This window comes from Magallana gigas, chromosome 7 (genome assembly GCF_963853765.1).
Source record: "Magallana gigas chromosome 7, xbMagGiga1.1, whole genome shotgun sequence".
In the NCBI taxonomy this organism is placed as follows: domain Eukaryota; kingdom Metazoa; phylum Mollusca; class Bivalvia; order Ostreida; family Ostreidae; genus Magallana; species Magallana gigas.
The window spans coordinates 37,151,370-37,163,983 of record NC_088859.1 but is presented as its reverse complement, the minus strand read 5'-3'; the positions used below and the strand labels follow the sequence as shown (position 1 = coordinate 37,163,983).

The following is a 12,614-nucleotide window of genomic DNA, read 5'->3' as shown; positions in this document are numbered from 1 at the left end:
TTGATCTATATTGCATATGAATTAATAAAACCTCTTACTAGAAGTTTAAGAACTTCAAGAAATATTATGCATTATGAAAAAAAAAAAATCAAACGTTGATGAGACAGACTTCTACACTAGCCTCTAAATTACTCCTCGAGAAAAAGACAACAGCCGATTCGTGTATGAATGAAAACGAAACAACTAACTTAAAGGAAGAATTGAAAGCCCATGCTAGAAAGAGTTACATGTATTATAGTAACAGAAATTAATAAATGCTTTATAATCGATTTTTATAGAATCGTTAAATTAATATTATTAATCGATTTGTTCTCACTATAATCGATTTTGTCCGAATTTTACATGGCATATTAATTTAGTAACTGCGATATTCACAAGGAACAACACGATGACAGTTGGCGAACTACTATGATCTATATAAAAGTGAAGAATTATTTGCAGAACATTAATTTTAAATTTGTTGTTGCTTGTTCCTTTATTTCTCATTCTATAAATGGAGGGGATGGTCTTCGTCCGATGCATTAACAATACATGAGAAAAAACTTTCTCTGTCAGTGTCTGATAAACAGATACAATGTGTAGAAAATAAAGTTGTCATTCTTCATGTAAAGTTAATTTTGTCTTAGAAAAAAGAAACCAAAATACAAAACTGAGATAGTGGATCTTTTTTCTTTGTCTCCATGTACATGTACCCTACCCATTCTAATAATATTATAATAAATAGTGCCTGTTTGGGAGGGTAACAGTTGAAATTGCGCATAATTTTCGCGCATGTAACATTTTTTAATGTTACCCGTTGCTAAGTGCGTTGCTAACGCTGAGGGTAATAGAAAATATTATTAACTGCGTCTTAACCAATCAGATTTCAGTATTTAACATGAAAGTATAATAATGTTTCATGGGCACGGTTTTTATGTTCAGAGTCAAAAGCTTTTAGCTAAGTTGAGCTACCAATAACAAAATCCATCCTAAAAAATAATTTGGTATTTAAATTCACCAGAGCTGCAGGTACCAAACAATTCAGGAATCATACACTCTGATGATTCTATGTTGTATACAGTAGATATATAAATATGTGTGTAAGTAATTTATTAAATAAAAACAGAAAGATATTCTCTTATTTTTATTCTATGTTTTAATGAATCTTTCCATGTTGTAAACTAAGTATCAAACAATTAATATGTAACATTATAAACATGATAATATCACTTTCACATAACTTGCATGTACCTATTGGCTCTTAGTCTTTACTCACCATATCACAGAAAACAGCTCTACTCCCAGTATACATACTATCTACAGATTTAGTCTGTATTTGATACACTTTAAATACATGTCCTTGCATGTACATGCATATTAAAAAAATTAACTTCAAGATGTTTTCTTATTCTAGTTAATACCTAGCCATATGCAGTCTGCACAAAGAGTGAAAAAATAATTTTTTTTTAAAATTAGAGCTAATCCAAAAGCACCCAACTCCATGACCATATGCATATCTACAGTTATCTAAAATACATCATAAAGAAAGCTAAGATTGATAAAAAAAAATAATAATTCCAAATATACAAAGTTTTCATATAAAATGTAACATTTTTTTAAAGAGTCTGATGGAAATTGCATCATTGACAGTATCTGTTTGAGTTAATATGAAAGTATGTTTTGTCTTCATGAAAGCACTGGAATACATTTTACAACAATATCTAACAGCTGTCAAGGTTATCTACTTCTGTTTCCTCAAAACTTCTATTGCACAGTCGTCTTTGGTTTGCCAACAACAAATGGAGTCACATTTCCTAAAAATATAAATATTTTTTGTATAGATTTTATGAAAAAAAATAAGATTGTTTCGTATATTCATAAACAAACTGTTGTGTACATGTACATGCTTAACAATTACAATGTAATTACAATGAAACTACAATACATGTTTACTGATAATTACCTTTGTTGCTCGCTGGTTTTTCACTCTGTGATACTTTTGACTGATATAAAGATCTAAAAGAGAAATATCATTAATATTCATTAAATTTTGACCTTTGATATGATAATAATTACCGGTATTATCATGAAAGAAAATTTGAACTTCTTGATTTCTGAGACTTATTGAGGAGAATGATAATTTAGACATAGATTTTTTTTTTGTAGGCCTTGAGTGATGAGGGCTACATTAGATATTAGATGGGCATATACATGTCTATAGACTTGAACATTTGTGAATTTGTGTCCTACCTGTACTGCCTTGACTGTGCCAAATATTTGCGGGCAGTGTTGATTTCAGAGCCAAGTCTGCGTAGATCATCTCCTTCAAACTCTGGTAAATGGGGGTACTCTGTATCCTCAAAACCCTCTGTCAACAGCTTGTGTGCAAAAAGCTGTGCATCGAAATCTGTTTGACAGCGATGATACCTGCCACTTGTCTCTTGTGCCATCAGGTGAAGGAAATTGTTTGCAGTGCTATATAAGAGTATTAAGAATAGTCACTCAAAGATCATACCAGTAAGTATATGACAATTTTCTACATCGATGATGTTGGAAAGTTGACTTTTCTTATAAAAGAGAAGATGTTGAACTTGACTGATAACAAGAACAAACCTGTCTGAACAGTTGAAGGAGATGGTGTTGATAGGAATCTTCCTGTCCACATTCATCTCGGAGACTTCCTTCAGGACCATGGAGGTGCTTGTGTCTGGTTTTCCGTCAGTTAACATATATACTGCTGTAATGTCAGGATCATCAAAGGCCATCTAAAATTAGAAGATGAAAGAATAATTTTATGTTCAGTTATTTTCTGAAGTACCGATACATGTATAGCAAAATACTCTACATGATGGTAGAGTTGATTAGTGTTAAATCTAAAGCAATCTAACATGTAGCATAGCCCTGCACATTTTTCAAGTGCCAGGGCATTTTGTCAAACACCATATGCCAACTTCAAAATAATTGTGAGCTACAAGCCTTACCCTCAGTGCATCCAGTGTACAGGTATTGCCCGAGGCTGTGAATCTGGAGGACCATGACACAGCACTGTGACAGTTCTCCTGTGTGGCTGGCTCTAATCTCTGTTTCCATTTTTCACAGTCACCGGAAAACCGAATAAGGTTAAACCTAAAATTAATTTGTATAACACCCTTATAATTTGATAAATTGATGGAAAATAGCTAGACAAATGAATATTAGCTAATATAAGATAAAAAGTACATGTCTTTACTATTTCATCTCTTGAAGATTACAGTACCTTGCACCCAATCTGTATAGTTGATCCCAAATAAGGGCAGCTAACTCTTTCTTTAACTCATTCATATACTGCTCCATGGATCCTGAAGTGTCTACCAAGATGACAACCTTCTTGTGCAGAATTGTTCCAAACACTCTTCTACTGCCTAGAAATTCATATTTTAATTTAGAACAAGTACACAGACAAGTTAGAAAACCAAAGTTAATGAATAAAATGTCCAAAGCTTTCATCATAAAAGGAAATGATCTTCAGATCCCTACCACTGAGCAGCCATTGAAGTCGTTTTAGATATCTCTTGAGCACCTTCTCCACTTGAGCTTCATATTCTTTCAGTTCATGTGGTAAGAGTTGTAAGTGTTTGATTGTTCCTTTCACATTTATGCTTGGGAAAATATCACAGTACCTACAAGAAGTTGCATATATCAACAACCATCATTTTTAAAACTCCTAATGTTTCTACATGTAAAATTCTCAGTAAATCTTATTCAAAACTGAATCATGAAAATACTGAAACAAAAACAAATTATACTCACTTAGCAGAGACATGTTTGTGAAGGGTTTTGACAGTGCCCTCATTGTGCTTGCAGTCCGGGCCAGATACTAGTTTATCCAAATCCAGTTTCAGCTTCGACAAACTGTAAAGCCTCAGCCACTGCAAGAGTTTGTAAAATCAGTTAATTTTAAAAAAGAATGGCTAAATTTCAAAATCTGATCCTAGTTTTAACATGAAAGCATACTTACAGAGCATTTGTAATGTGTTCTGGATTACTATATAAATACCTCTTTGGTGGAGACAATGTCCTCTACATCGGGAATGTGTGGCTGTCCCACTGCCTTACGCACAGATTTCTGGTCTGGGTACTTCTTGATGACACTCCCTGTCCCATCCCCCATCTTCTGCTTTGTGTCCAGGAAGAAACTGGTGGTGGCAAAGCGTTTGGAGGACTTCACTCTCGACATAGGATCTCTGGCTGAGTTGGGTCTATCCCTTCCTATTTACATAAATACGCAGTACATGTATTATAGTACATGTTGTTCATATACATGTATATTTTTATAAACACAACAAAATTGTTTGATGATATGGAACATCCTCTTAATCAATAAAGATATCAAAATTTGTTAATATTCAAATAATTATGTTTTTAAATTATTTACCAGCAATTTGACTGTCACGCAAATAGGAGGCACTTGTTGGTCTTTTTGATAAAATTTTGGCCCTTTCTTCTTTAACCTCTGTCCTTTGCTGAAAGAGAAAACAACAAAATTTAACATATTAGTCAATTCACAAATATTTGCTCTGCCCTAAAATATCAATTATTGCACAGTTTGTCAAAACCAGATAACTAAAGACATTTTATTACCTGTCTGTAGGTAGCAGGAGGGGTGGTGGATGCTGTTGGGGGCAGGGCTTTACGTCTAAATCGGGGTGGAGCAGGGAGGGCTGCCATCTCTTCCATGATATCATGTTGCTATAGTAAAACAAACTCATTACTCCTTTTATTTATCCAATCACCATTGATAGAGTAGCAATGCACTTAATTTCATTAATTATTCTGTACCAAAAATTACCTTCGATCTACTTTGAATTAAGACTTACATATCTATTTCTGTACTTTTTCTTCACTGACTCAACCAGAAGTTGGACTTTTTTAGAGAAGTTCATAGCCTTGTCAATTTCAGTTGTAATGTGTTGAATGTCATCACTTTCAATGATACCTGAACATCAGATAAATACATAAAGAGAAATCAAATTCAATAACAATATCACATCAACTTCAAGTTTTACACTCATACATTCACATTGACAGCTATGGATGAATGAAAAAATTGTGAAAAATATTTGTATTTGTATTTATTTGTATATTTACCAGTTTCTCTGAACCAGTGGAATCTGCCTTTGCTGCAGTGAGCCATGTTTCGTAGACATTCAGCTGTCCTGGTTATGTTGGCATAGCGACCAGGAATAGCACCTTCTGCATCATAATCATCCACATTGAACAGAATGGAATGGAGGTGGATGCCCCGCCCTGATGTGGACTGCTCGATGTAGGAGCAGCAAATGTCCTGGGTCTGATCAGGGACACCACTGCTGAAGAGGTATATCCCATCAGAAACTACAGAAAAATAAAAGGCAGATCTTACGTAACTTTTACAATATATCTACAATACATATAAATTATATTTAAAAAAATGATTTGATTAAGATTCTAAGGCAACCAGAACACTATGTTGCAAGTTATATGAGCTTACATATTTTGTGTTTTATTTCCTCCTCATTTTCAACAGCTAATTTAAAAGCAGAAAGGAAATTGCGGCTTCCTCCACACTGAAGATCCAATACCCAGCTGCAATTAATATCAAATTTATCATGATATGGCACAAAAGAAAGAATATACAACACAATGACTGATTTTATTTAAGATACATGTTGTAACTACTGAAGGCCACAGTTCTTACCTCCAAGCTTCTTGTAAATTTGCTGGGGTTGGCTTTACCATGGTTGGTTTAAATGTAACTGCTTCACTTCCAAACCTATAAAAAAAGGAAGGTTTTTATGCATGTGTCACCAGGTTAACAAGTGTGTAAAAAAAATTGGAGTACAAAATAGAGAGTAACTTTACACAAATTAGAGATTAACATTGACTTTACTTACGCAATCATGTTGAAGTATTCTTTGTTGGCCAGCTGTTGCTCCATTAAGAGGCGGAGAGAGTGCTGAATATGTACCAGATAGTTGACATTGGAAATGGACAAATCAATCAAGATAACAACACTGCAAAAAATAAAGATCAAATGTCAAATTTATAGGGCATGTAATGTTTTGTTTGTTTGTTTTTTTTACATCCAAATATACGTGTTTAAAAGAATTACTGAAAGAGTTATTTTTCCCCAAGTAAAATTGAATCGCTCTGACAAAGAGTAGGAACCTAAAGTTTTCAACCAGCTTCATGCATTTTCAGTTTGCCTATTGTCAATGAGGGAAATTGGGACAAAAATCTTTCTATACCATGACTTGCATAAAAGTCTTGACAGTGTTCTAAGTGACATTTTTCAATAATTATCACTTACTTTTTCTCCACAATGGTTCCAAATATTCTGCGACTACCACTGGCGAGCCACTCGATCCTCTTCTCATACAGCCTCACAGTGCTGTACAGCTGCTTCTGGTACTCAAACAACAGCGACATGTCAACATGGATGTTCTTCACTGATCCATCATGCCATTGAAACTGTACCATGGCTTTCTAAAACCAAATAGGACATTTACAATTCAAGACAAAAACTCTCAAAAATTCTAAGTAAAGTCTTGTAACAAACATTCATGAACAATACTGTAAAAGCTTGCTGTTGATAATCAAAACGTTGATAAATGTTTGTACTTGCCTCATGAACTTGAGACTGTACTGCCTTTTTAATCACTGGAATAAACTCTTCCTTGTAAGAGTAAGCATTGGGGGCTAGAATCTGGTAGAGATCTAATCTTCTAGCTGTAATAAAAGAATATGAAAGAAAACTTAATACCAGGTTGTTTGTAACTAATTAAAGAACATTAATTGTGTAAGCGTAGATGAGTAACCGGTAAATTCAATAAATTAAAACTTCTTTGATAAATTTTAATAAAGAAAAATATACATGTAGCTATGAAAATAAAGATTATTATTATTTATTATTATTATTATAACATTTATATAGCGCTAAATATAATAAAATTACTCTAAAGCGCTTTACATAATAAGTTAAAACTACACAATGAGCATACACAAATAAAATTGATTGAGTTATTATAGGCATATAAATCTATATAAAGAGGTTTACATATAGAAAATAGGCTAAACAGTTTTTAAAATATTCATAAAACATTTTCAGCACAGATTTAAGACTGAAGATGATAGGGAATGAACTCCAAAATGATACACATGCAGTTACATGTAACAGTTTCGTTTACTATTATAAAAAAAAAAAATATTTATACCTTTCAGACCATGCTGTTTGATCCACTCAATCGATGACCTTGCCTGGAATTTTGGCACTTCAATTTTCAGTGGGAGGTCATGACCTGGAGGTCGAGGGAGAAACCTTGACTGAGGAAGCTTTGCGACCTCTGTTGTTATCTAGGAAAACATAAAAATGAAAAATGGTTAAACAAAGAAAGCAGAGATCAGCAAAAGTTGATAATTCACCAGTCTAAACATTTCTTAAAAAAAAATTAACACAGCTTAATCCTATTTTACCTCATTCATAATGCTGACAAGAGCACTTCCCATCATTCCGTCCCTCATCTCTTTAATTTTATTGATGACTTCCTGGGCTTTCTGTATTTCCTTCAGTATGAGACTGATGTCCGTTCCAGTGTAGATCTGGTCCTCACAGTTAGCTGTGTAACAATGATAGCTACCATGGGACACCTCTGACAGACTCCGCAGGGTCAACTGATCAAATCAATAAAGAATTGAACAAGGGAAATAACAATCAAAATTTAACTGAAATCTGTTATTTCAAACATCTTCACTCGCAAGATTCATAGTACTTGAATGTTTCTGATAATTATACGAATCTCAGGTGGCTAAGACAAATTACAGACAGGAATACATACATGATATTTTTTAAAATTCAAAGACAAAAATAAATTACCAGTTTGCAAGTAAACATTCTTACATTTGTCAAGTGATTGCTGCAGTCATAAGCAACAGTCTGTAATGGGATTCCTTGGCCTATTCCCAACTGATGTACATAGTCACATAAAATTTCAGATGTCTGGTCAGGCCTGTTTTAATAATATTCAAAAAGTTTGGTTAAAGATACTTGTTATTTATCTGGATAATGAATATTAATTGTCACATGCAAGTCATACACATGTACTTACACACTACCCAGAATGATCATCACAGAATCAACATCCTGGACTTTCAGGACATGTTTGAGGGCCTTGAGGAGATTACATCCTCCTGATGGTTTCATCCTCATCACCCATTCCTTGGCCTCCTCAACTCTATCAACGACATGAAAAAATATACGTATAATAAATAATCATTACTTAAGAGTATGGTTTCCAGAACTGATATTATTTTATCTTCTTTAATTTTGTTTAATTCATTTGAAATTACAATCTCAGATGATTGACTCACATTCTGCAGTTGACATCTCTGGCTACAGGCCACAGGGGGTCAATGTCAGTTCCAAATGACATGAGGTATATAGACTGTCGCTGAGCGAGTTGCTCATCTATAAGGTGCTAAACAGGCAAAATTCTCTCAAGATTAACATCCAATGCATATGAATCAAGGCAAAAATTGCTGCCAAAATTAATTGCTTACAGATAGGCAGATACTGCACTTGTTACTTGTACTCACCACCAGTGATTCTTGAAAGGCAGTTAGTCTCCCAAACCCAGCATTAGCATCGGATATGTCAACAACCACTGCTATTCTTTTGCCTCGGATATTACCAAATATCTGATCAATAGAAGACAGTCCATAAAGATTTACCATGCTTTGATTGAAATCAGAGTTAACAACTGCTTGCAGAGGAGTACCAGTAATCAGATCTACATTTTGCAATGTTTGTCCATACCCTTTTGCTTCCTTGTAGCAGCCATTTAATTCTTTTTGTGTACATCTCTATGGCCCTGAAAGTAAAGATCAGGTTAAGTTTAATAATTGAATTTATACATATTTTGTAAAGTGTAGCCTATCATAATTTGTTTATACTACTCAGTTATAATTCATGAACATTTGTGTTTATGGGTAACTTGCAGTATTTACTCAAGGAAAAACGAACAAGCGCTAAAAAATAGTTTTCTTTGCATAACTTACATGTTTAGTTTGTATTCAAATTCATTGACATCATAAGCCTCAAACTGTATGTGTTGTAAAGCTTTTCCTGTTCTGTGATCTGGTTTCATGCTGCAATAGTGAAATATTGAATTATAATAAGAACAAATAAGATTTGAGGAACTGAGTGATCAAATGAAATCTCCAGATTACAGTATATGATCAAATACATACAAGAGTACAGGACATCAACAAGCATATTTTAAGATATATACCAGTATATTCTACATACTTTCCAATTTTGCCTCTGTCAACCAGGTCTTTCAAAGTTAATTTCATGTATTCCACACTGTGAAGTTTTAGCCATTCCTCAGAGTTCTGAAGTTCTGCGTTCATCATGGCTTCAGCACTTTGTAATTTCTGTATAAAATGATGTAAAGGAAAGAATAAGTATTCAAAGAAGCATGCATGAACATTTTTGTTAATTGCATCTCTATCTACTGGTTACTCTGAGTATTATCTTCGGGCAGAGTGAAATGTATCATGGACATCATCAATTCTTAGACGTTTAAAAAAAGCATTTTAAAAACAAAGAAATTTTCATCAAATGACTGACCATCAAATCCCGGGTCTGGTTGACATGAGTGACAGTCAAAGGATGTGGTGGTTTGGCATTTTTCACCACTGGCTGCTCCCAAGGAATTGGGTTCTCCCATGTTCTGTAAATTGTTCAGAAAATAAGAAATTATCAGCAAATCTTGTTCCATAGAAAAGCAAGTGTTTGCAACACATCAAACATTGTACTGTAAAAAGAGAAAACCAATACATTGGCACAATTAGATTTTAACGAATGCACCTTTTACTATAGTTTAAACTCTTAAAAAAGGTAACTGGAGTATAAAATATGTTCTTGTTTGATCAACGGTAATGCCCAAATTTAATTCCGTGTTCACTCAAGCAGGTGAAAACAAGAACTTTAATTTCTAACTTCCGTATATGGTATAAGTCTTTGAGAACAATACACTAACTTTTGTCAAACTTTTTAGCAGATAGATAAAAAACTTCATAATTAGTGATGGTGGGTAATTTTTGTTGGTAAACAAGTTAAAGTTGTCAGAATTTGAATTTAACATAACGACTGGGATAACACTAGAACTTGTCTAGAAGACTTCCAAAATCAAAATTAAGGGAAATTGAATGCTACCATTAGTTTTGATCACCATGAGCGAATCTTTTTCACAGTAATTTTATGTTTAAATAACACAAACAGAGGTATCACCACACTTGATCACATTTTCCCCTTGAGGCGCTAAATGGATGTGACACAGGGAGAAGCCCAATTTGGAAGGTGATAATGATGGATACTAATATGCAATAAAATAAAATTAATTAATTCATGTTTTGGCAGAACTTATACTGGGTTTACTACACTATTTACCTGTGTAATTGTGTAAACAAACAGAATCATCATGCATTAAAATTATGTTAGTGCAAACTTCTATTATTAAAAAAGGACTGATCATTGACATTTTTGTTGTGTAACTTGAAAGTAAATCATTGGCACACTATCAATTTTGGCACTCAGGGGCACATGCGCCAAAGGTGCGAAAATTTGTAATGCAATATATATTTTCTCGTTTTACAGTATTTGACTGGATAATACACATACAGAATAATGTATATAATAATGATTTTTTTAAAAACTTCAATCAATGCATAATGTAATGAAAAAATCTGACAACTATTACCTGGGGTGATCATCAAATGAACTATCTGAATCACTGTCATCTTCATCATCATCATCATCATCATTATCATCATCAGCAACTTCAAGATCTTCATCTTCTGCATCCTCTCTCACAGGATTTTCAGTCTCATCGTCGATTTCATTTCTAAATTGTAAATTATACAATAAGATTGATCATACTCTTAAAAATTAATGTGCTGTACAGTGTGTATACTTGACTGGTTTGTGTCTGTGATAACAAGCTTGTGAGTGGAGACTGAGATATTTCACAAATGGTACTGGCGTGTGACCATTTCTCGCCACGTACCATTTCTTTCCAGCCCATTTGTTACATCATTTTATTAACTCATAAAATCATATTTGAAAACTGAAGAACATGTAAGAATGCATTGACAAGAAATGGTACTCAGCGAGAACTGGTTGCACAACAGTAGACTACGAATACAAGTCAGGATGTCAGTTATATTACATCTATACAATGAATCAATCCAAATAGTTTACGTACATCACTGGTACCCATCTCCGTATTTGAACATAAATTAATATCTAAACTGAATTTGAAGTGACTATAGAGCTTTAAAGGCTAAACTTTATTGGATTTATCAACATTTTCTTTCAAAATATAATAGATTGACACAAAGATATAAAACCTGGGAAATAAGTAAAAATATTATTACAGAATGATCATACAAATAGATAACCACCGAAAGCTTCTTATAACAAAAAGGGTGTATAATAGGAACATATAACATTAACAAATTGCGATTTTAAGGGAATATCCACCGTACAGTGGCATCATTTAAAATCAGCAGACTTAACCGATTAATCTGAATGTAAGCGCCTTACTCATTTTCTTCAAGCAAGCTACTTTTGCGACTTCCGCGACCAAAAATAGCTTCCATCTTGATCAATATGATATCCTCTCGTGCTATTTTTTATCCGCCATTGCTGTTGTCGTTGTTGCTATCGAAGAGACGCGTTTTGATTGGCTATAAGCTGGGGCACTTGTTACCAACTGGATTTCGATCCCGATATGAAATATCATATCTATAACATTACTTGTATTGAGAAATTCAGTCTTATCCGAATGCTTATAAAACTAGTTTAAAGATAGCACATACTGTTTTTGAAGTTCTGAGAACATTTGTAATGAATTAATACATGCACGGATTTAACTTTGATCGCCCGAGGCTTATGATATATCATTAAACGCTTGTTTAACTACATGCATTTGATAGAATGATAAGAGCTCTATATCACTAAAACGTATTTGAAAGATTCAACTTAATTTTCGTTTTTTTGGATGATACTAAGATGTAAAAACACTCTTGGGGCTTATAAATAAAATTGTTGCATGCATGTCAGACCGTTTGAACTATTTGTATAGATATGATTCAACAGATACATACAAACCTCTGATAACACGGTGCTATAAAAACATGTACATGTATATATACCGTAAAATCTTCTTTTTCTTTAAAAAAAGTTTTTTCTTTACATGTATTTGCAAGTACATGTATAACGAAATCAATGTAATTTACAGTTTCTAGCGTTACAAATAGCTACCGTGATGTAGTGCATTAACATGTATATTCAGCAACTTAAATTAGATAATAAACAAAAACATGATACGCGCTTTGTTAATTTAACAAAGAGTTGTGAACCCTGTATTTCGTTATTAATTGACGACTGATGCTACGTTTTTTTGTTGATTATTGGAAATGCATGGTGACTGTGCCCCTAGCTGTACCGGTCGATAGATCGATGAAATTTAACATGACTAAATTCTAAACAAAGGAGTTACCCTTTGAGATTGGTTGCTAAAGTCAAGTACGCGTAAAAAATCTGAAATAGTAAT

General features: G+C 33.5%; 1 protein-coding gene across 1 annotated transcript; it reads right to left on the bottom strand.

Moving 5' to 3' along the window:
* Positions 1 to 1,110: 1,110 nt before the first annotated feature.
* On the bottom strand, positions 1,111 to 11,760 carry LOC105339110 (von Willebrand factor A domain-containing protein 3A). Its single transcript, XM_011444525.4, has 30 exons — positions 11,603 to 11,760; positions 10,758 to 10,901; positions 9,626 to 9,728; positions 9,302 to 9,429; positions 9,052 to 9,141; positions 8,810 to 8,864; positions 8,590 to 8,691; positions 8,365 to 8,471; positions 8,103 to 8,228; positions 7,895 to 8,003; positions 7,471 to 7,668; positions 7,212 to 7,350; positions 6,623 to 6,726; positions 6,308 to 6,483; positions 5,892 to 6,011; positions 5,696 to 5,770; positions 5,489 to 5,583; positions 5,107 to 5,352; positions 4,836 to 4,954; positions 4,600 to 4,707; positions 4,394 to 4,481; positions 4,016 to 4,227; positions 3,769 to 3,887; positions 3,496 to 3,638; positions 3,236 to 3,380; positions 2,961 to 3,105; positions 2,593 to 2,744; positions 2,230 to 2,454; positions 1,943 to 1,995; positions 1,111 to 1,793 (listed from the first exon to the last, which is right to left on the bottom strand). Exons 1-30 carry the CDS (start codon positions 11,656 to 11,658, stop codon positions 1,744 to 1,746), a joined length of 3,732 nt encoding a protein of 1,243 aa, XP_011442827.3. The 5' UTR covers positions 11,659 to 11,760; the 3' UTR covers positions 1,111 to 1,743.
* Between the last annotated feature and the right edge of the window lie 854 nt (positions 11,761 to 12,614).